The sequence below is a fragment of the Myiozetetes cayanensis genome, unplaced genomic scaffold (assembly GCF_022539395.1).
Source record: "Myiozetetes cayanensis isolate MyiCay16 unplaced genomic scaffold, myiCay2020 scf6-25, whole genome shotgun sequence".
Taxonomy (NCBI): Eukaryota; Metazoa; Chordata; class Aves; order Passeriformes; family Tyrannidae; genus Myiozetetes; species Myiozetetes cayanensis.
Window position 1 is genome coordinate 32,650,425 of NW_026087853.1, and position 20,804 is coordinate 32,671,228.

Consider the following 20,804-nt stretch of genomic DNA (forward strand, 5'->3'; position numbering starts at 1 on the left):
CAGTCTTGCGGGTTTGTACTGGTCTTTGTACCCAGGGTGAGATTTGGCCCCCAGGACATTGTGATGTGGGGTATTTGCAAGGGGAGTGCTTGGGCCCTAAAGAGAACTGTCACAGGGGACCAGGTGTCCAACAGTTTCAATGGCCCACTCCAAACCTGCCCCAAAGCAGAGACATAGATGTACAGAGAAGGCTTAGGTGCAACAGGGAGCAGTACCTCCAGAGTCGGGCAGCAGCTGAACGGAGACTGCTTGGATTGCAATTGTAAATACAGGCTTAGCATTTCTACCTTCTAGTGACACCTAGCCCTTTTCCCCCATGTGCCTTCTTTACCTGCACAGTGGGAATAGCACTAGATGTTTCCCAAACCACTAGTGAGAGATCATGCTTTTCCAGGCAGTAGGATCAGGGTCACTGAGGTATGACAATAGCTAGAGAGTTCCTCAGGATTTTGCTTGAATGCTTAATAGGTCACCAGGATGTGAACTACTGACTAATAGCAATAAGGTGCAAACAGACTTGCTGAGAAGAGATAAGACAGTAATGGGAGGTGCTGCAGTTTCTGCCAACTTTTTTTTTTGCATGTATGTCCCAGAAATCAAAGCAGAGAACAAAACTGAGAAACTATTACCTGACTCTTGTATGGTATTCAAAGACACAGGAGGAATCCATTTCAGTATCTTATTGGTGAGATGTAGTCTATAATGCCTCTGAGTCCTCAGAATATAGAAAAGATTATTTTTGTCCTTGCATTTCCAATGGATTTAAATTACTGAGATTTAAATCTACTTGAAATAGCTTTAGAGAACATCCTTCCCTGTACACAAAGTGCAATCATCCAACTTTATCCACCATGATGGCTGACTTCTCTACTGACTGCAGCATTGAGCACATTTTCTCAGTACCTGAAGGGGAATGTTCTGATTACCTGTTTGCATCAGGACATGTCCTGGCCTTCGCTAATCTATGTTTACTATGCTAAGACTTTCCCAGTAGCTTAGAGATAATGCAATGGATTTTAAGGATTTATACAGTAACAACCTTTTCAGTAGCCAGAGTCACCTCAACAGTTTAATCAATTCAACACGATTAAGATTTCTTTGTACTTGGCTACCACAAGGGTGGAATAAGTCTGTCCTACCCAGCATCTGTAGTGCAAATAATGTTGTACAAATAATCTTCTCGTTACGGTATGAAAATGGTACCTGCATTCTGGTTTCTTAACAAGTCATTTTAGTTTGAGCTGTCCCTTTTCACAGCCATTACAACACCCAGCCACTCTTTATTCCTTGCCCTCTCCATTATTTCCCTGATAAGACCAGTAAGTCTGATTAATCTGGATGGGATTTCCATGGATATATGAGTACTTCTTTGAAACCAAGTTCATTCAAGGTTGCAGACCAGTTTCCTTTCATTGTCTTCTGAGACTCCTGGCTCTGCTCGTCCAGTTTGTTCCAAACCAGATGCTGGCAGCACTGAAGACATGCACAGTCACAAGATAGGTATGAGAGGCTTTTGGAAATGGGGTTGACATTCTGGCAGTCAACACAGACCCATGTTTTTTGAGCACTGGAGTTTTTTGCCTCTGTAGTTTCAAACAGACAGGATGAGGCAGGTACTGAGATCTCAGCAGCCAAAGATATCAACGGTCATGAAAGGAATTTCTTGGTTAATTTCTTGGAAAAGCATTATTTCAATTTCCATTCCTCAAAATAGAGAGTATGGCAGACTGACAGTAATGGTCTACCCGTTATTGGAAGGTGTGAGCTTAAAGTGGATTGTCCGCTGCTTCTGTTCTTGGCAGAGGAAGGGGCAGTCACTGAGCTGCAAACAGCTGCTTCCAGAGATTAATTTCATCAAGGCTGATGTCAGGACTTGGCTAAAGAATGGCATGTTAGCTGCAAAACCACGAGCCTAATACCAAAAGCTGTTTTCAAATTTCAGTGTACTAACTGCCAGAGACTGTTAGGCCACATGGTTGCAAGATAAATCTTGTACTGCATATGAGGAAGGTGAACATCTTGCAGCATCACAGCACTCCTCCTTGTGTGGGGTGGGAATGGGGAGGCTTTATCTGCAGCCAAGAGAGAAAGACCAGGTCATGTAAACTCCAGCCAGTTTGTCAGAGGCCGTGCCACTTGAGAAGAAATACCAATATATTCTAGGCACACCTGTTGTCAATATTTTTAACTCTATTCAACTACTCAGAAGCAGAGGCAAGGCCTTTCTGATGCTGTTGACACCTCAACTTTACCAAAGGATGCAGTGCTGGTGTGCTAACAGAGTGACATTAGCAAGGCTGGAACCCTCACAGTACACTGCCACCAATCTGTGGTGTGAGCAGTGATGAGCCACCTTCTTTCTGTCTCATAAAACTAGGAATACTTACCCCCATCTGGGGTTTTGTGTGAAACCAGGTCACACAGTGCAACGCTGCCACTGCTCTTCTAATAAAGACTTCTGGAATATCCAAGCATGGACTTGCCAGTGGTCACCAGGATCATTCAAAATAAATTGGCTCCATTCTCAGAGTGGTAGCAGACTGGGTCTGAGGTGATGGCTCACAGCACAGCTATGCTTTTTGCAGCCCTTTTTCAAAATTATATGGATCTTTTCTCCAGACAGTGGTCATTTCATATTCCAACAGATACTCTGCTCCTTCCTTCTCCCCCTCCCCGTTTTACTGCTTACGTAAATTTAAAAAAAGTATTAAAAATACGTATCATTGCATCTTCTGGAAGTGGGTACAACACAGAGATCCTCCATTTTTTTGACAGTGCAAATGTCCTTTTTCAGGTGCCACAAACCAAGGACAAGATAGCTACTGTGGAAGAGGAAAGAGGTTTATCAGAGCAAGGGCAATGGATATTCTGAGGCAAACTTCAATACAGATTATCTGCTCAGGCCTGTAGTCATCCTCTCTGCTGTTTTAGGTTTGAAAGCGATATCTTATGCTATGTATATTAACACATGGCAATGGAATCCCACTCCCAAACATCCCATATCCTTGAAGTCCAATTTGTAGCAGTGATATAGCTAAAAATAAGCCTAGAGTGGATTAAATGCTGACGTGGCTGCAAGTCCTATGTTACTGACAACTCATATCAACCCCTGCAGACTTCTCAGTATCATGGGTTTCACACACAGGAAACTCAGCTTCAGCTCATCTCCAGCCCTCATTAACAATGCAATTATAAGTAAGTTACATGAACTGTCTCTTCTTACACCTTTGAAGACAAACTGTGGTGAGTACAGTCTGACCTTTCTATGTATGAAGCAAAATGGCATTTATTACCATGCTCCCCACAAACTTGTTATCCAGCCTACAGGAGAACACAGATCTTGGTGTCTCCTGTAAGTAGTGTGGTAACAGATATTAGCATCCCCTCTCCCAGATACAGTAGGCAGATACTGTCAGGTTGGGATACATCACAACACGTTGCTGTGATTTTTACAGTGTCCTCCTGAAGGTCAGGAATTAACCACAAAGCTGTGCTGAACCCCAACCCAACACGTACAATGCCATATTCAGGACTTAGCTAGTTATACCTATAAAACACTTGAAACACGTCATGAAGCAGTAATGTAGTTTTTGCTCCTGACCCTGTGTTCCCTAAAAACGTTGTGGGAGAGCAGGAAATGCACCTGTAATATGAGATGGCTGGAAGGATTAGCTGCTTCCTTTGCTGATTTTCAGGCACATGACTCACTACAAGTCCCAAAGGAGTTGTTCTTAAGGCTGGTTTCTTTTCTATGTTGAACAGAAGGATGATCTCTAGAGGAATTTATGATGTCAAAAGATGTGGTGTCAAAACCAGCAAGATATTCAGGGCTGAGCATGGAACAATGTATTAACTTTTCATAGAAGGTTCAAGCCATGGTGGTTGTTTGTACAGATCTAGTAACTAATTCTGTCTTGGTTTTCAAGGAATAACAAGAACATTGTTCCTAGAGATATGGGTGTACCAGGGATTTAAAGTGGTCAGAAAGCTGTGAAAATTTCAACACCACTCAGTAAGAATGAAAGGTTATGGGGCAGTGAAGTGTACCTTTAAAAGTAGTGTATTTTCAATTAAAAACATTAAGTTTGGATTCTCTTCATCATGTTGTTTTAAACTAAATAGGATTAAACAATTTTACTATACAAATGAATAAAGTCTAAAGTTGTTATCACAAGAATCTTTTAATATGGTTTGTGACAAGCAATATCAAAGTTATCAACTCTCAAGCTTCATGTTCTGAAACCAGACAACTCTCAGGAACAAAAAAAGTTGTGCACTGATAACATAGGAGGCATATTGTATTTTTTAATTAAATATGAAAACATGAGCTGTGTACATTATTTTTTCCCTAGAAAACACAGCAATTTCAAAAGTTTATCATAAAATATCTTCATGAAATGAGTGAACCAGCAAATACATGCACTTGTGTGCCTTCCCCCCTCCCAAGATAAACGTGATAAGAGAGACATATGCAAATGTAATAGTTAACAGAACAGGTGGAGTTTTGTCATAGTTTGGTTCATTTTGGAAAGGATGGAATGTAACATTGTGCTTGACTTTCTATGTCACAACAAAAAATATTTGGTGCAATATTTTAACATTTTCTTTTTAAGTTTCAATCTGGTGGAGAAAAATACCTTTTCTATAATAAAATATGTCTGTTCTTTTTAAAACGTAACTTTTTTGCACAAAATAATTTTGTAAACTGTTATTTCAAGGGCAAGGTAGGCGGTGCCGTGTCAATGTCCTCCCCCCCTACTTAAAAATGTGATCGATTATCTGAAGCAAAACAGGGTAACACAAAAAAGAGCGGAGCAGAGGTTGCTTTGCAAAGAGAAAGTAGGGCATGTTGGACGGGGGAGAGGGGAGGGAGCGTGTGGTGGGAGAGAAAAAAAGTTAAAGGTCACTTTCGCCATAGAGCGCTGTGGAGAAGGACATGTAGTCCAGGGCACCGGGTACAGCATCACGGCCATTGTAGGGTGCCATTCTAGCAATGCAATATTCAGCTTGATCAGGAGGCAGTTCCCGCCGTAATTCATCCACAGTGATGTAGTTCTGCAACGAGAACAAATGATAAGGCAGTTGTTACTTTCACAAAACTGACTTTCCTTGGAGGGACAGCCACCCAGGGCAGCAGACAACACTCAGGGACAGGACCCCAACAACTACACTGGGGACACACACCCACACAGAGAGCTCTCTGCGCCTACGCCTTGGGAGGACATGCACTCGCTCCCTACCATATGGACAAGGAGGTGGTTTTTACGGTAGAGAGAAAATTTGGTTTTGCAGGAGAGATGCCAGAGCACCTAAAGAAAACACCTGGAGGTAAGTAAGGAAACTTGTTAGTTTAAGACTGTGCCTTCCTGTTGACAGAGGAGGTCCCACTGAAAGCAAATGTGAGGAAGCAGTAATATAATTTGGATGCTGTCCCTCGCCAGCAGGAGGTAACAGCTGTTTGTGCTGTTTGTGCTGTTTGTGAGTTACCATTTCCTCTCTTCAGAATAAGGAAAGGGGCCATCCCCACTAGCTCTTGCTGGTGGCACCAATGCAGGCAGCAGACAAGCAAACACTTTGTATTGCTTCCACAAGTTCCAGCAACAATCCTCGCCTTTCACTGTGGACATTTTTAATAAGCAAGCAAAACTTATGGAAATTCGACTTTTGGAGACTCACTGCACTGAGCTAAGCTAGCTTGGCTTCTCTCCATGCAGTAGGCAACAGTAGTTGCCTGTTTGCTAATCAGTATGTTGTCTTTAGCTAACTGACTCATGGGCATTTGCAGTCTGTCTGAACAGTGGTTCAGGTTTCACACCATCCTTCTCCCTCCTGTGACTTCTTATTTTTTTTCCCTGCTTTTCTGTTTAATGACAGGGTAAGAGGTATTTTTCTTCATAATGAAATACTGATTCATGTTATAGTCACCAGAGCATATTAAACCCTGACAAGTATAGTTAACGTACTGTACAGAGTAAATGAGTTAATAAGTAATACTGCATCCCAAAGTACCTATTTATTCAGTGATTACTTTATCTGAATAACATGGAATTTTCAGGCCTCAAAAGACAATAGAACTGGCTTCAGCCAGGTAGATGTCTAAAGGACAGCTATCAGGGGTTTCTACATCATGATTACAAAAAGATTCTTAGTGAAACATGGAAACCAGTACTGGATTTATGGGCAACTCGTTACAATCTGAGAAGTGGTATCCAGCTTTTCATGTGAGATAAATAAAATAATTAGCAAATATAGAGATATCTTAATGTTACATGTACATATTATTTGTTCAGTTACATAAAAGATTAGTGGGCATGTAAGAAAAATAAGATTACATTTTTTTGTCAGCTGCTTCTACTGATAATGTAAATTCAGAAAATTATTACTTTTTTCTCATCCCCTGAATTTTCCTACTTTTGACCAATTTTTATGATTAAAAGATGCTTCTCTTGCAGATACAGCACATCCTCAATGAAGATCTGTTGGTTGTATAACAACTGATTGTGACACATGTATATCTGAGAAAGGTCATCTCAAGTTTACAGTTGTCAGTAATTAATAGTTTTCAGGACTAATCAAGAACCATCTGTTGAACTTGTTCATTTTAAAACAACAAATTGCGACCAAGCTCTTAATTAAAATTTTAAAGCAAGAGTGGGCAGCAAAGTTCTGACTGAGAGCCGAACAGGACTTTTGAGTGCCTTGGCAGGCTGCTCATTAACCCACGCTTTAACCTCGCACTCCTCCAGCACTACAGAATGTTCCTGTAAAAACACCATCCACACTGGAGAGTGCTTCCCTCAACACTTTCTCTCGGAGACAAGAGAGAAAAAGGAAAGCAGGAGCCATGCAGACGCAGGAAATGAAGGTGTGGAGCCTGACCTTATCTCCAGCCAGGATCTTGAAGGAAGCCATAACTTGGTCAGCAGTATCAGTATCTGCTGTTTCCCGGGACATGAAGTCGATGAAGGCCTGGAACGTCACTACACCCAAACGGTTAGGGTCGACAATGCTCATGATGCGGGCAAACTCTGCCTCTCCCTGGGGAACAAGAGAGTTATGTAAGCCTGGACATTTGGGCAGCAGTGCTACGAAAGTGAGGAGAAACCGTTCAGCAGCACATCTCACAGCTAGAAAAACAAAGCCAAATAGAAACCACCTATTTTTTTTTTTTTTTTTAATCAGGATGTTCTTTTTTAGCTTGCTGTTGTGTACAAATGCTTCCCGCTCATTCGTCCTTTGGAATAAAATATTGTCAACTGTGCCCTAGGATAACATCCTGCTCCATCTAGCTCTAGGACAATGCTCCTATCATGGAACAGTATCATACAGACTTCAGAGGAAGACCCAAATTTCTCTCTACATGTTGTGCCAGATGTCTGTAGCAGTATTGGAAGATCTTCACTCCTCAAATCCTTTTACTTTCATTTACTTAAAGAGAAGTTTTACAGTTTTCTTCAGCTGACAGAACAGAAACCACCAGAGAAATGTCTCTGGGGTATTTCATAGTTACCTTACTCGCATTTACTAGGCAGCTTTGGAAAGAAGGACTTGGATATCTGGAGTGGCCCAGGGAAGTAGTTTTTACAGGGAAGATCCTTCAGCAAAGTTTTGCTACAGAAGCCAAGACATTGCAGTGCAGGCTTTTGCATTCCTTTTTGCATATAAACCAAGATCATCTATTCTCATCCCTGGGACTTCCTCCTTCCCGAGTAAGGAGGGCAGAGCAGAGTCAAGTCTTCTGCTGGGAACAGGTTCTCCTAACACATCTAGAATAGTATACCTTCAAGAGTAATTAAGGCACTTAATCAAATGTTATCGTGTCTTGGCATGCTACACTGAAGAGTCTGTTTTTATCCTGGGCTGACGAGTAAGATGATTAAACACTGCTTTGCTTTGTATCAGGAGCAAAGACACCAAGAGTGCAGCTGATTATGTTTGCACTCTTCTGCCCTTTGGTGAGCATCAGTCTTTGGTGAAGCTCTTTCTATTAGTTGTCATACCTCTCGAGGTGCCACATGTTACTTCTCTGAATATTCAGGTACTCTCGTGAGGAAAAGTCATGGGGAGAATGACTGGAACTTGAACAAATGGTAGGAATGAGAGGAGCAGTGTTTTGAGTGTATTCAGAAATGAGGTCTTGTATACACTTCACAATAAGTTCAACTGATACTCAGGGCTGGGGGAGATTGTGTGTGCTGTGCAGAATGCAAGTACAAATATGAGGAGGTTTATTGTTCCTTCCACTGGTATCTACACAGTTTGATAAATACAATTTTTATTTGAACAACAGGAATTAGACACTAATTTCCATTTTTTTTACCCTTAGCCACCACTATGAGACAGGAATTTTACATGTAAAACTAAAATTAGATCTAACATCCATTGCTGATAATACTGGAAAATAAGGCTATATTTACCTTGATTCACTACAGATTCTCCCTTTATTTTTGAAGGTGCCTAAAAGAACCACTTTGAATAGGAGTGACAGAGGGCTCTACATTACCATATTGTAACCCATGGAGATAAGGCAGGCTCGGAAATCTTCACAATCCATCATACCAGTCTTCTTCTACAGGGAATGATACAAAGATGGAAAAAGCCAAGAGAGAAAAGGGAGACCAGTCCAGGGAGAAGTGAACCCATAGGAGACATTACAAAGAATGAGATTCAGCAGGGATAAGATGGAAGAAAGGATTTACAGGACAACGAAAGACAATAGAGGAAAGGTAGTTTATGACATCATGAAGAAGCAAAGGAGGGTTTGGACATGGAATTGTTTACACCCAAGAAACATATTGATGATGAAGAAAAGGAATAAAGATATCAAGGAAGACAGATTGAGGGATAGACAAGAAAAGTTTTAAGTCATAAAGAAGTAAATGGAATGGTTTGAAGACATAAAAGGAATTCTCCCAAGACAAAAAAGTAGGGAATTAAAATGGAATACATATCAAAGTACATTTAGAGAGGAAGCAGTATAGAAAAGTGATGTATATATAGTCCAACACAAGAACAACAATGAGGGATTAAGACAAACAAGAAAAGAAAGGAAAAAACTGTTATTTTTTCACAGTTTAATATCTGTCTGCGTTCACCACTAGCATTCAGTACCTGTGCATCGTTTCCAATATCGTAACCCAAGCTGATGAGACAGGCTTTGAATTCCTCAGGGCCAAGTGTGCCGGAGTGGTCCTGGTTATGCGGTGTGCCAGGCAGCAGGACATGCAGTGCCAGTGGGGTGACGGTGTGGGGCAGAAGGGAGACACAGAGAAGTTCAAAGGGAGGTGAAAGGACAACAAATAGGTGCACCATGCAGTGGGTGAGGAGAGAGGGAGAGGAAGAATGACATGCAGATAGAAAGACAGGGAAGAAAAATAAAAGTGCACAACATTAGATATCACATTGACATTTCAGGATGTGCTATAAATGCTCTTGGAACAGTTCCTTCTCAGAGAGCTCATCCCATCTTGAGAGCATTTGAATGACAAAAACAGTCAACGCTCAGAAGCCTCAAGATATCAATCTCCCAAGTGAATCACTTGCATCACTGCTTGTTATCCAGTGTCAAAAGCCCTGTGTTTCACTAGTAACCCGGAGTGCAGGTAAGCAGGCAGAGGCAGTGGGAAGCATTGCCTTAATCTTATAGTCAAAAGTTCCACTAAAAGGAGTAGGTGAGGGCAGGTATGTTTGGCAACACACCCAGGGAAGCTTAGCTGTCAGGGCACCTCAGGAATAGACAAAGAAAAACAGCTGAAGCTCAGGGCAGCAGCATTATGGCTGTATTTACGAGACCTGCACATGAGGTGGAGCTTTGACTGGCAAAGCTATTTCAAGTGCTCAGCTCTGCAAACAGCACGGATGTACAGCACAGCACAACATGGCTTGGCAGCTGCTTTTCCTTTTGCTTATTGCCCACTCCCCCAGTGTTTGGATATACCAGTCAAACAACACACAAGCTACAACATGAATTAAGAATCGCCATCCATCCTGCAGCATTTTAGCTCAGGACAGCCTCCAAACACTAAAGAGCCCCTGCCTGCTGCCACCATCTCTGGCCAGATCAAGGAAGCTACAGACAGGATGGTAGGGTCAATTTTAAGTGACTTTCCTCAAAAAAATCAGCTTTTAAAGTCAATGTCTAAATCAAATAGCCAGTTGAAGGTGGGAAACTCATGTTCTATCTGCAGTATCATTCACACTGTTGTGATGGAAGGGGCAAATGATATGAAGGTCAAAATTAAAATCTATAGGACTTTATGGTTCCCTCTTCTAAGAAAAGAAGCCATGGTGTATTTTTCTTAGATAGCTAGAGAAGGGCTGAAATAGCCAGTGTTAAGCAATTTGAAAGAGTTGCCAATCTCTGAGGGCAGGCTGCCCTCAGATATACCAGAGATCATATACAAGACATACCAGAGATGGCATATCAGAGTGGAGAACAGATGGTCTAAAGAACTTTATAAATCAAGATAATAATCTGCTCTCTGGAGAAGATGGCATAGAAGTCTAATTACCTAAAAAACCCTTCAAACCTTTCCATACTTTCGCTTTATCAGGAAACTTAGCAGTTTCCTGTGAAGACACAGTTCTCCCAGACTAATGATCACTTGGCATTCTTCACAGAAAGTGACTACTTGACAGTATTTTTAAGAATAAAACGTCTTCTATTGATCTTATTTTGTCACAGTGACTGCTTGTTTTTATTGCACTGTGTAGTCTACATGGAAGCTTGTAGCTTACCAAGCCAGTCAGCACTGACTTACCCTGTCAAAATGGTTGAAAGAAGCCCGGAACTCATTCATCTGCTCCTGGCTGATTCCTTTGGCATCACGGGTCAGAATCTGGTTTTCCACTTCATTGATGGTTCTAGCAATTGTTGTTAGTAACTGTTCCCAGCCCACTCGGATATGCTGGAAAAAGAAGTCAGGACAATTTTAAAATTAAGAAGTTGCTCTTCAGCCTCTGAGGCCAGTGGATCAAATGTGCTACTTATTGCAAATTAAATGACCCTAGTGTCCAAGGCAGAAGTCCATTTTCTCACAAAAGCTTCCTTCACATCTGCAGTGTGAGCCAGACAGATGTTTAAAATCTGAATTTTGACCTAAAAAAATACTGAGGAGGCCAATTCCTGACCTTAAGAAAGACTTGGTCTTATTGCAAAGTTCTTTCACCTGGTCAGAAAGGCTCCCAACACAAATGAGGGGCCTTTAACACAAATGAGAAGCAAACCCGGTGCTTCTAGGACTTAGTTAAGCAAAAAACCCTCCTTACCAAGAAAATAAATAAAACACAGTGCTTGGAAGACACTGGTGCTCTACTGCCTCTCCTGCTGCTTAACGGAGAGCTGGTCAGAAACCAAAAGACAAGTTTCAAAGGCTGTCTGTGTTCTGCTGGACTCATGTTGAACTCAGATTGCTCCCAAGAAACCTAACATTGTCAACAGAAATCCAGTCTCAGATTTAAAAAACTTCTGTTGGACTTTTTTCTTCTGCCAGGCTGTGGCAGCTCAAAATCATCAGCACTTCCCTTTCTGATCCCAGCTAATAGGCTGCCACAATAGGGTGGCAGGAAAAATGAGACCTGACAATTTTTAAAGCAATACTATTGATCTCATTCAGATTGTTTCTGTTGTCTGTACTTGGAAGTGCATTGGAATGGGTTGGCATGAAGTACAGCAAGGCAAAAATGGAATTCAGTGACGTGTTGTTGCATGCTTGGCCACGTTGTCAAGCTCTCCATTTTCCTAAGAACCACAACACTTTGCCCGAGCTAGATGTTACTGACGCCACCTGGCCACATCAGATGAGGGTGTCTAATCTGCAGCCAAAACATTTACCTCCATGGTGTAGTTGGTGTGCTTGTTGTCAAAGATAAGCGCTTCCTGGATCAGCTGGTGGTCTCCTTCCAACTGGTCAATCTTTGGTTTGTAATTCACGATGCTTTTCTCATATTGCCGCAAGTGGTTGAGCTGGTCCTCCAGGGTCCCGTGCATCTCTATTGAAATGCGGCCAATCTCCTGCATTGGCAAAGTCAAAGGAGTTAAGACTCCGCTGAAAGGACAAGCCTCAACATGCTTGACATTTATTGCAGCAATTTCACTCTCACACAGGATGATGATTCAAAAAAAAATAATCTCATGGAGCAGTTACTTCACATAAGATGAGACAGTGTCAGCAAAAAATTTAGCAGAGCCCTAAACATTTTCCAAGTGAGGTGAATCACATAAGATGTGTCTAACACAAGGATACATAAGAAAAGGAAACTGCAGTCCATAAGCTAGTAGTGTACCAAGCCAGATCTTTTTCTGGTGTGCTGTCTGCTACTTAGTCCCTTCCTACAGACACCTTTCTGTAATCGCTCTCTTCTTTCTAGCTTCTGCCACCAGTAATAGCTTCATATTCTCACATTTCATCAACTCCAATGGCTTCAACTCAAATCTTACCTAAAAAGAGATCTCCCTTAAAAATGTCTCCTCTGCAGATATTTGCTATGCTAATTGTATTTATTTTGTCATGTGGATCAAGACCATTACTGTGAAAGCAATTACACAAACTATGTCTCTGATCTAGAGTTTGCATATAAACACAAATCTTAAAATACCAGTGTTCCCCATCTTAAGTCATGTTTTTTGTCTGGTACTACAGAGTTAGGGGGAGAAAAGTACAAGCACTTCAGTAATCGATATGAATCTTGGGATTCTTTGTATTTTCTATGATGTTTCTCTTACTGCAACTTGAAAGAAAGAATGGCTGTGACAGTGGTCAAGAAAAACCAAGGATAAGAATATCAGTGAAGATCACAAAGGAAAACAGACTGTTTCAAAATTTGCAAAGCACTACCTCCATCTTGGTCTGGATCCAGGGTCCAATGACATTGGCCTGTGCACCAAACTGTTTACGAAGTCGTTCATTTTGCTGTTGGCGAGCATGTTCTTCCATCAGGGCCTGATCCCTTCTGGGAACCAGTTGCCGCACCTACAGCAAAGCATAAAAAAGTGTGCAGTTTAGACACACAAAGGCACATGTACAGTAAATGTAGAGTATGCCACACGGGAGGGAAGAGTGGCTGTTTGCACTGAAAACAAACAGTTGTATGGTTTAAGTCACGGTGGACATGGAATGGGAATGCTATCCACCGTAGGATGCACACTGCAAACTCATCTGCAGACACGGAAGACCAGAAGAGGCTTCCATTCAGTAGTTGTGTTTTTAGTGGCTTGTATTAACTGAGTTGCACGACTCGGTTCAGATCTCACTTTGGTGATTTTGTTTGGTAGTAAGAATCATCACCACAACTACTATGGACAGTACCTGCTCTTTTAGGATTACAGCAAAGAAAGGCTACCTGGCTGTGGAAATAAAACATCTGAGGAGTTGAATGGTGACAAAGGATGCTGTTATACTTACTTGCAGGTCAACTGAAGACTGAAAACCTCAAAGCTTTTAAATTTAGCATCTTTCATTTAAAAATAGCATGTAAAAGGGGTTGAAACACCTCAGGCACTTGTATCAAAGATCTCTTCCACTTTCCAAGCACATGGCAATTGAACCAAAAACAAATGACAAAACCCCACTAAAGTCAGCAGTAAACATGAGAGGGTAACTGCAGAGTAAATAATCCAGTTTCCTGGGGCCCCAGTGGTTGAGCAGTGACATCCTCTCCCACTAACTTGCACGACTGAAAAGAACTCACATGTTCCCATTTGCCATTGATCTCATGTGGGGTGATGGTAGTGTAAGGATTCGTTCCTGCCATGTTGACATGGTATGTCTGGACAATCTTTGAGACTTCATTGTGGATTCCCAGAATGGCCTGTCGCTCCTTGTCGGCATCTGGCAACGTGGCTTTGAACTGCTCATGAGCTGTGGTCAAGCCCTGCAGAAGGAAGGCAGCAGTAAAGGGAGGGTAAGAGCATTACTTATGGAATAACCTCTTCAGCAAATGGGTCCCTGCAGAAGTGACTGCAAAAGCTTACATATTCCCAGGATACAAAGCAGCCTACTCTAATACACTTTTCAGGTTCTCTCAGCATCACTAAATGGGCTGTTTTAAGTAGTTAAATGATATGAAGTCTTGTTTTCCCCCTGTTTCTGTCCCACAATGACCAGTGACAGAGATCACATACCAAAAAATTGGGGAATAATTCTGTCTCATAAGTTAGAGGGAACTATTTTTCCAACACTGCTCAGTAACTGCCTGTCAGCCCTCTTGGGAAGATCTGACTACTACCATTGCTATAAAACAGTCATGTCTTAATAGTTTAAATGAGCCATGTTTTTGTTCTCCCACTAAATATGCACTTATTCTATGCCCAAGGTAACTCCAGATGAGTAGCAGGAGTCAGACTCAGTCTGATCAGAGTCAGATAGAACCAGGCGAAGGTCTTCCAGTCAACAGCAAACTTGCACAGGCAACACACACTCCTGCTGTTGGAAAACAGCTCCTTCTCCCTGAACATAGCAGGTCCTTTCTGCTCCCCGACTTGCTGTGGTGCCCAGGCTGTACTCCAAGGACTGATGGTTCGGGCATGCTTGCTGGTAGTTTGTGGACAGTTGACGAGCCAGTTAGTCCTAGCTCATCTTCCACTGCTTCTACAGGCCTTCATCCTAGCAACCTAGAAGATCAAGTCTAGGGAACCAAATGCAGGGAAAGAGGCAGCAAAATGAATGGGAAAAAGGTGTGTGCAGGGATAACTGAGGGAACAGTGTGGACAGAAGAGGGAATGAAAGTAAACCACATGATTAACCACTATCTCTCACAACACACTCACTGCAACTACTTTTTGTAAAATTCCTTCCTTACTTGGTGACTCATTACTTTGCAGCTGCTGCAGAGGCTATGGAGATGTAATACAAGCATAGGGGGCTGGGAAAGATATTGCAAACAGTCACAAAGAGATAACAGCAGTGTTTAAATGCTGTTTAGGTTTGTTCTGCATTATGAAGGACTTAATGAACCTTTGTTCAGGAGAGAAGGATGGAAGAAACAACTAGCAGCTCAGTAACTATGTCACTTCTCCTCCGCCCCCTGGCTGCATAGTGTTCCTTGTTGGTCTCCCATTTGCTGCCTCACTGATGGTCACACTGCTGTCCACCATTCTGGCAAAGAGCTGACTTGGATTCTTTGCATAAGCCAGTCAAGCAGGAGAAAGGAGAAAGACAAGTCCCCACTGAAATCCAGGAAAGAGTAATTCCTGCTCTCTAAGATTTGAAAATTACCTTGCTTTCCTAACACCCTTTCAGAAGGGGAAAAACTAAGATGCTGTCTTTGTCTTACAGGAGGCAAGACAACTTTATTTTCAAATGGTAATTCAGGACCAAAGTGGTCAATTCTGATTTTTCTTGTGCTCAGTACCAAAAATCAGCAGGCAGCTCAACAACTGTCCTCATGGCACATCCTATCACATAGGACCTAATGACCCAGATGTGACATTACATGGGAGAACTGACCTGCAAACCCCAAGAGTAGCACAAAGTTTTGCTCATGTGGGTTAAGAAAAATTCCACAAGACCCAAAAAGATTCTATTTTCAGGTTTCCATTAATATGACTCTGGAATTACACTGAAAAATCTGCTTTCAGTTTGTTGTGTCCAGCTAGAATGGTGTCTGTTTCATACCTATTCAGATCCAGGTTTTTGGACAAAATCAAGGAAAAACAGACTAATTTTTGTTTCTCTGGGTAAGGCTAACTCAATAGAGCAGAAGCACCAAAGCATCACCTACAAATTCATCACTACTCTGAATCCAGGAGACCCTCAACTTCTCCAGCTTCTCTCTATCCCTGCCTAACTGGTGCAAATGACTGCTCTGTACCTGGATCTCCTCAATGGTGTGAACAATGAATGTGTCCTGCAGGTCCTCCATGGCCCCCTCCATCCAGTTATTGAAAGGGGCAGCTCGTTTGGCATATTCCAGGTACAACTGGTCAATTGTTTCCAGTAACTTCTCTGTCCTCTGGGCATGCACAAAAAAAAAAAAAAAAAAAAGAAAATCAGGAAAGAGGTTAGAGAAGAATAATCACATAGATCTATGAGTTGTCTGAGCTGCTCCTTCTTTTCAGACCTTTTTGGTGTTCCCAGGATAGCACTACACTAAAAATCTCTCTGCTATAAGAGATTACACACAGGACAGATTTTTTTCCTGTGAGAGAAATAAAATAAATCTGAGATTCTTTGAAATAAAACAAAATAAAGGCAGTCTTTTCAAGCAGAGCGAGATGACAAAATACACAAAAAAAGTAGAAATAAATCAATAGCCTGAGCAAACAAATGGTACCATAATTGGGCTGGAGAAAACCAGCCTAAATATACTCAAATGTAGCCCTTGTTTACAGTCCAGGATGTTCACAAGTGAGCTGAAATTACTTGTACCCACATCAGCTTCCTTCCCACAAATGACCTACCCACATAATCCCGAAGGTTCAACTTGTAATATGTCTCACCTCCAAGGCTTCTCTACGTTTCTGGGTTAGGGCACCCAGATTATCCCACTGATCACAGATCTTCTGGCACCTGGCATTGACGCTGGGAGAGTCATAATAATCCAGCTCACTATAACAGGTGGGGGAAAAAATGACAAGAAGTCAAATAAAGATATTGTGGAGAAATAAGAGAAACTCATTAAAAATCTTGATCGGTCTTGAGGACAGATTCAGACACAATGTTCATGGTCTCTGCAAATAAAGTGAGTCAGGAAGATGTCAGTATTTAGTTTTGGAGACACTGTATGTTATAGTATATACATCATACAGCACAGAACAGGGCTACCCAGGACCTCAGCAAACACTGAGGCTGGCTACCTGATGGGAATAACCTGGCACTGGGGGAAGGGAGTACAGACTTTTGCTCTAACGGGGAATAAGCAGATTATGAGCAGAGCAATCTGCTCCTGCATTCTGCTTAAGAACATTATGCAGGCTAACCACCTGCATCTTGTACATCAGAATGGAAAGCAAAGATTTTATCAGGAATGCTAAGAAACTTCTAAGATTGTTATAAGATTTGCATAGCACAGGTGGCAAGGAATTATTAATTACACAATCCAATAAATTTATTTAGGACAATCTCTAAATAAAAGTGTAGGTCTCTCCTATATGCCTGACAGGGAGTGCTTTGCTGACATATCTATAGGCTGGCACTCATGGAAGACAGGCTGGTAAAAGTATGGTTGGGAAAAGGAGAGTACAGGGGCAAGCTGAAGCATGTGGTCTTGCACTGCTTTGTCCTCATGGTGCATATGGTCGAAGAGGGAGAAATCTGCAGGCAGAGGGAGTTGGGAAGTGTCAGCCTTGAAAGAAAAACCAGAATAAATCACTGGGATACTGAGTGACCCTGGGCCATCTGATGAGCATTTTTCTAAACAGTAATGCAGGTTATACTCTTGCCTTCCCCAGCCTTGTTTCTTCATGACATTGTATTGCCCTCCTGAGGTGTGTGGGCACCCCTGTTGGTGGAGTCCTCCAGTAAACTACTCAGGAAACTGATTTGGGCTAAAAATAACTTCTTTGCTAGGTTTTTAATCCAGATCAGTTGCTTGATCTACTTTGCTGCAGAGCAGCATTGCAGATGAAAGAACTCCTTCTTAAAGTCTGACTTGCAACACACCCATGCTAGATCACTACTGCTGGGGAGGGGAGCATGCCATGCCTCCAAACATGCCTGGCACTGGTAGCTGCAGTGGCTTCCTCCAGACCCTCTGCATCAATCTGGCAGTGTATCTCTGGGGGAGAAAAGAGCTTTGCCATGGTTTTTCAGGGCATGGCCTCTTTGCTGAAATGGAAGACACCTTTCGTAAGAATGGCAGAGCCTGCTGTTCTCACACTTCTGAAGATGTACCTCGTAACCTCTCTCACAGCTTAGGCCTCAATCTTCCCTGTTGCTCTTAGAACTGCAGCTGCTTTGGTTAACATGTCCATTGGAACTGACAGGTCAGGTAATGCTTGCTGAGTAGCCAGCCTCAGTCTTAATCTTACTGACACGAAGGATTGCCTTGAACCCTCCTCCTGTTCCAAGGGCAATCCTCCAGTGGACAAGGGAGCAATTCTGTAAATCTGTGTTGTTAAAGGAGATAATAGTCTTGATCCAGTAATCCTAAATTTTTAGAGAAAAACAGCTTTTCAAGCCCAACAGTACTGAATCTCAGCCCAGACATTAACCTTAGATAGGCCAGTGTGATATATAAATCTTTTTAAAATAGTAAACAGAGTCAAAACCAAGTTGTTCAGACTTTTTTTTTGCCAAGAAAAATGCAGGATTTTAGAATCTCCCTGTGCTCTAGAGACCAAGTTTTTACCTGCCTGAAATCTCTAGCAATTAAGACTCCCACACTGATAAGCCCTCATTTCTCCTGGTAACCTGTATTACTCCAGGAAAAGGAGTAAAGGTTTCCAAGCTGGAAGGAAGCAGGGAGGGAGCTGAGCCGTTGGGAGGATGCCCTGGAGCAAGTGCTGAACAAAGGGCACACAGTGTAGTACTCCTGGGGCAGAGTGAGGCCACAATGGCCTCAAGGAGGTTTTTTTCTGCTAGAATAAGGATTTTTTTATCAAGAGAGCAAACTGAGAGCCTGCTATCCTCTCCTCTTTCCTTCTGCTCCTGGAAAAGTATGACAGTGTTACAACTCTGAAACCTAGCAGGTGCCAGTAGCAGGTCAGACTCTTCAGGAAAGGGTTCACAGCAGCATAATGAGCTGGCAGAGGATGGAAACTTGGCTTGGGAATATAATTCTGCCACCTCCTCAACAGCACCCACAACTCATCCATTTTCTGGCCTGCTTTTCTGGTGTGTCCGGATACTGGAGAGCAGTATCCTAGATACTGTTTGGAAACAGAGGAAATTCCCAGCATTTTTGCATGGGGATGGATTTATGGCTCTCCAGAGGACAGAGGGCAAGGCTCATTAAGCCTCCCTGGCCCCAAGGACAGGACGTGTGCTGGGTTGCCGTACTTCAGCTCTTGTGCAATTGCAGCAATCTGTTCCACGCGGTCCTGGTGTGCAGCCAGGTCACTCTCAAACGCCTCGTGTTTCTTCAGCAGGGCCTTTATCTCCGAGAGGGTTGCAGTTTCATAATCCTTTTGCTGCAGCATTGCTTCCTTACCTGGGGAGGGAGCCAAAGGACAGAAGAATGAAGGACAGGGCCAAAACTCCCCAAAGCCTGCCACCCAGGCAAGCCTTGGGGACCCTCAAAAAGGCATCTACCGCACTACAGCCACCCTGCCCAAGGCTTGTCCCCGTGCCTGCTGGCCTAGAGAAGCACAATCCTCACTTTCAAACCAAGGGGTGCGAGTTTGCCATTTAAAACAGAGAAGCACACATAGTGCAGCTCAAGCCAGCACTGTCACAGTTTACACTGGACTCGTCTCAGCATATGCTATGCTGGTCCTGTAAATGTCAACTGTAGCATTTACAGTACAGTAACTTTGCCTTGGCCCTCTAAGTGCTCTCTTCTATCCAAAGTTTTCACTTTGCCACCATTAGGGAATGCCAATGTTGACTGCATGATGCAGAAGAGAGATCAAGCTGGTTGTCATACATTATTTTCTAATAAAATAAGAAATAAACCTAGCCTTCTTGAGAGGAAACTCTCATGGAAGGAACCATGCACAATCCACCTCTTCCTCTCTACATAACAGACAGTAATGTGTCAGTTAGGAGGAAGCATGCAGGCTGACATTACCATCCGTCCAGGACTCATGAATGGATGCCTTCTGCCGGAACTTCTCTGCCAGGTGATCCAGCCTCTCTAGCCTCCGGATCTCATTCAATAACCACTCCTCGTAGCCCTTCTCAGCCTGCTCTAGGCCACCCCAGGCATTGTTTATATCCTAGAGACAAGAGCACGAGAAGAAAAGGCAGGCTAGAAGCTGGAAGGAAGACGTTCACCAGCATTAGTTTCAGTGAGCTATATGGTTCCATCTGATTGGAGAGAGAGAATGTGGGCTTTTCATCTCACAGTGTTCTGCAGACAGGTCAGGGAGACCAAGTGCCAGACTTAAGATAAGTGGGACTAAAAGTGTCAAGATGTAACTGTCAGCAGAAAAATGTCTCTCTAAACGCTTCCCTATGTGAAACTTTTAACAAACCCCAAACTTTCCTGATTTAGAAAGAATGAGAAGCACCCAGACATCTCATAAAGACATGTGACTTGTGAAAAGCCTCAGAGTCTGATTTAGACACAGGGAAGCAATGACCACTTGATCCTCTCTTATCATGGCCTCATATTTTGTAGAGTTCCTCCCACAGAGTAGCTCACTATGAAGGCGGGCATGCTCTGTTCACCCACAGGCAGAAATGGAGTCTCATTTTTCAGGCATGGTTGGGGTACATATGAGCATTTTCCCCCACTCACCGAGACCATTTTCCCTTCTGAAGGCATGAAGGCTGGCCTGTTGCTGAGTCGCAGCTTGGTCTGCAAGGTGTTGAAATTGATCTCAAGTTGGCACTTCTCTTGGACCTTGGGGGGCTTGTGCAGGCGGCGGTAGTCCCTGAAGTCCTCCAGCTTCTGCTGCATGGCTTGCATGGTGTTCTCTGGGGCCCGGTTCTCCAGCCAGGGGATGGTGCGACGAATCCACTCCAGCAGCTGGAAAGAGCAATGACAAGAAGTCCTGAACTGAAAATTGTGGTAATGTTGCTCTGATTTCATTAGGGACCATTTACTTTTATGTTTGCTGTCAGAAAGATTCTGCCACTAGCAGGGCTTGTAAAGAAAAGTTTGCCAGCTTTTTTGGAAGTACATTTTTTTTTTAATGAGCAGCCCATTCCCTTCCACACTAAGTAGTACTGCTTGTTGCAGCAGTGCCAATACAACATGCT

General features: G+C 42.7%; 1 protein-coding gene across 6 annotated transcripts in view; it reads right to left on the reverse strand.

The window, feature by feature from the left end:
• Positions 1-4,162: 4,162 nt before the first annotated feature.
• The window catches only part of ACTN1 (actinin alpha 1), an 86,996-nt gene continuing 70,354 nt past the window's right edge, over positions 4,163-20,804 (reverse strand). For 3 of the 6 annotated variants that reach the window (XM_050335152.1, XM_050335153.1, XM_050335154.1), the window contains 12 exons: positions 20,341-20,571; positions 19,669-19,816; positions 18,939-19,089; positions 16,439-16,547; positions 15,811-15,951; positions 13,690-13,872; positions 12,837-12,971; positions 11,834-12,013; positions 10,761-10,907; positions 8,504-8,569; positions 6,880-7,038; positions 4,163-5,055 (listed from right to left, as the gene is read on the reverse strand). In XM_050335152.1, the coding sequence (XP_050191109.1) occupies positions 4,897-5,055; positions 6,880-7,038; positions 8,504-8,569; positions 10,761-10,907; positions 11,834-12,013; positions 12,837-12,971; positions 13,690-13,872; positions 15,811-15,951; positions 16,439-16,547; positions 18,939-19,089; positions 19,669-19,816; positions 20,341-20,571 (1,809 nt within the window). In that variant the 3' untranslated portion in view covers positions 4,163-4,896. Of the gene's footprint in view, positions 5,056-6,879; positions 7,039-8,503; positions 8,570-9,111; positions 9,193-10,760; positions 10,908-11,833; positions 12,014-12,836; positions 12,972-13,689; positions 13,873-15,810; positions 15,952-16,438; positions 16,548-18,938; positions 19,090-19,668; positions 19,817-20,340; positions 20,572-20,804 lie in introns of all 6 variants that reach the window. The other 3 variants (XM_050335150.1, XM_050335149.1, XM_050335151.1) reach the window with 2 other exon arrangements.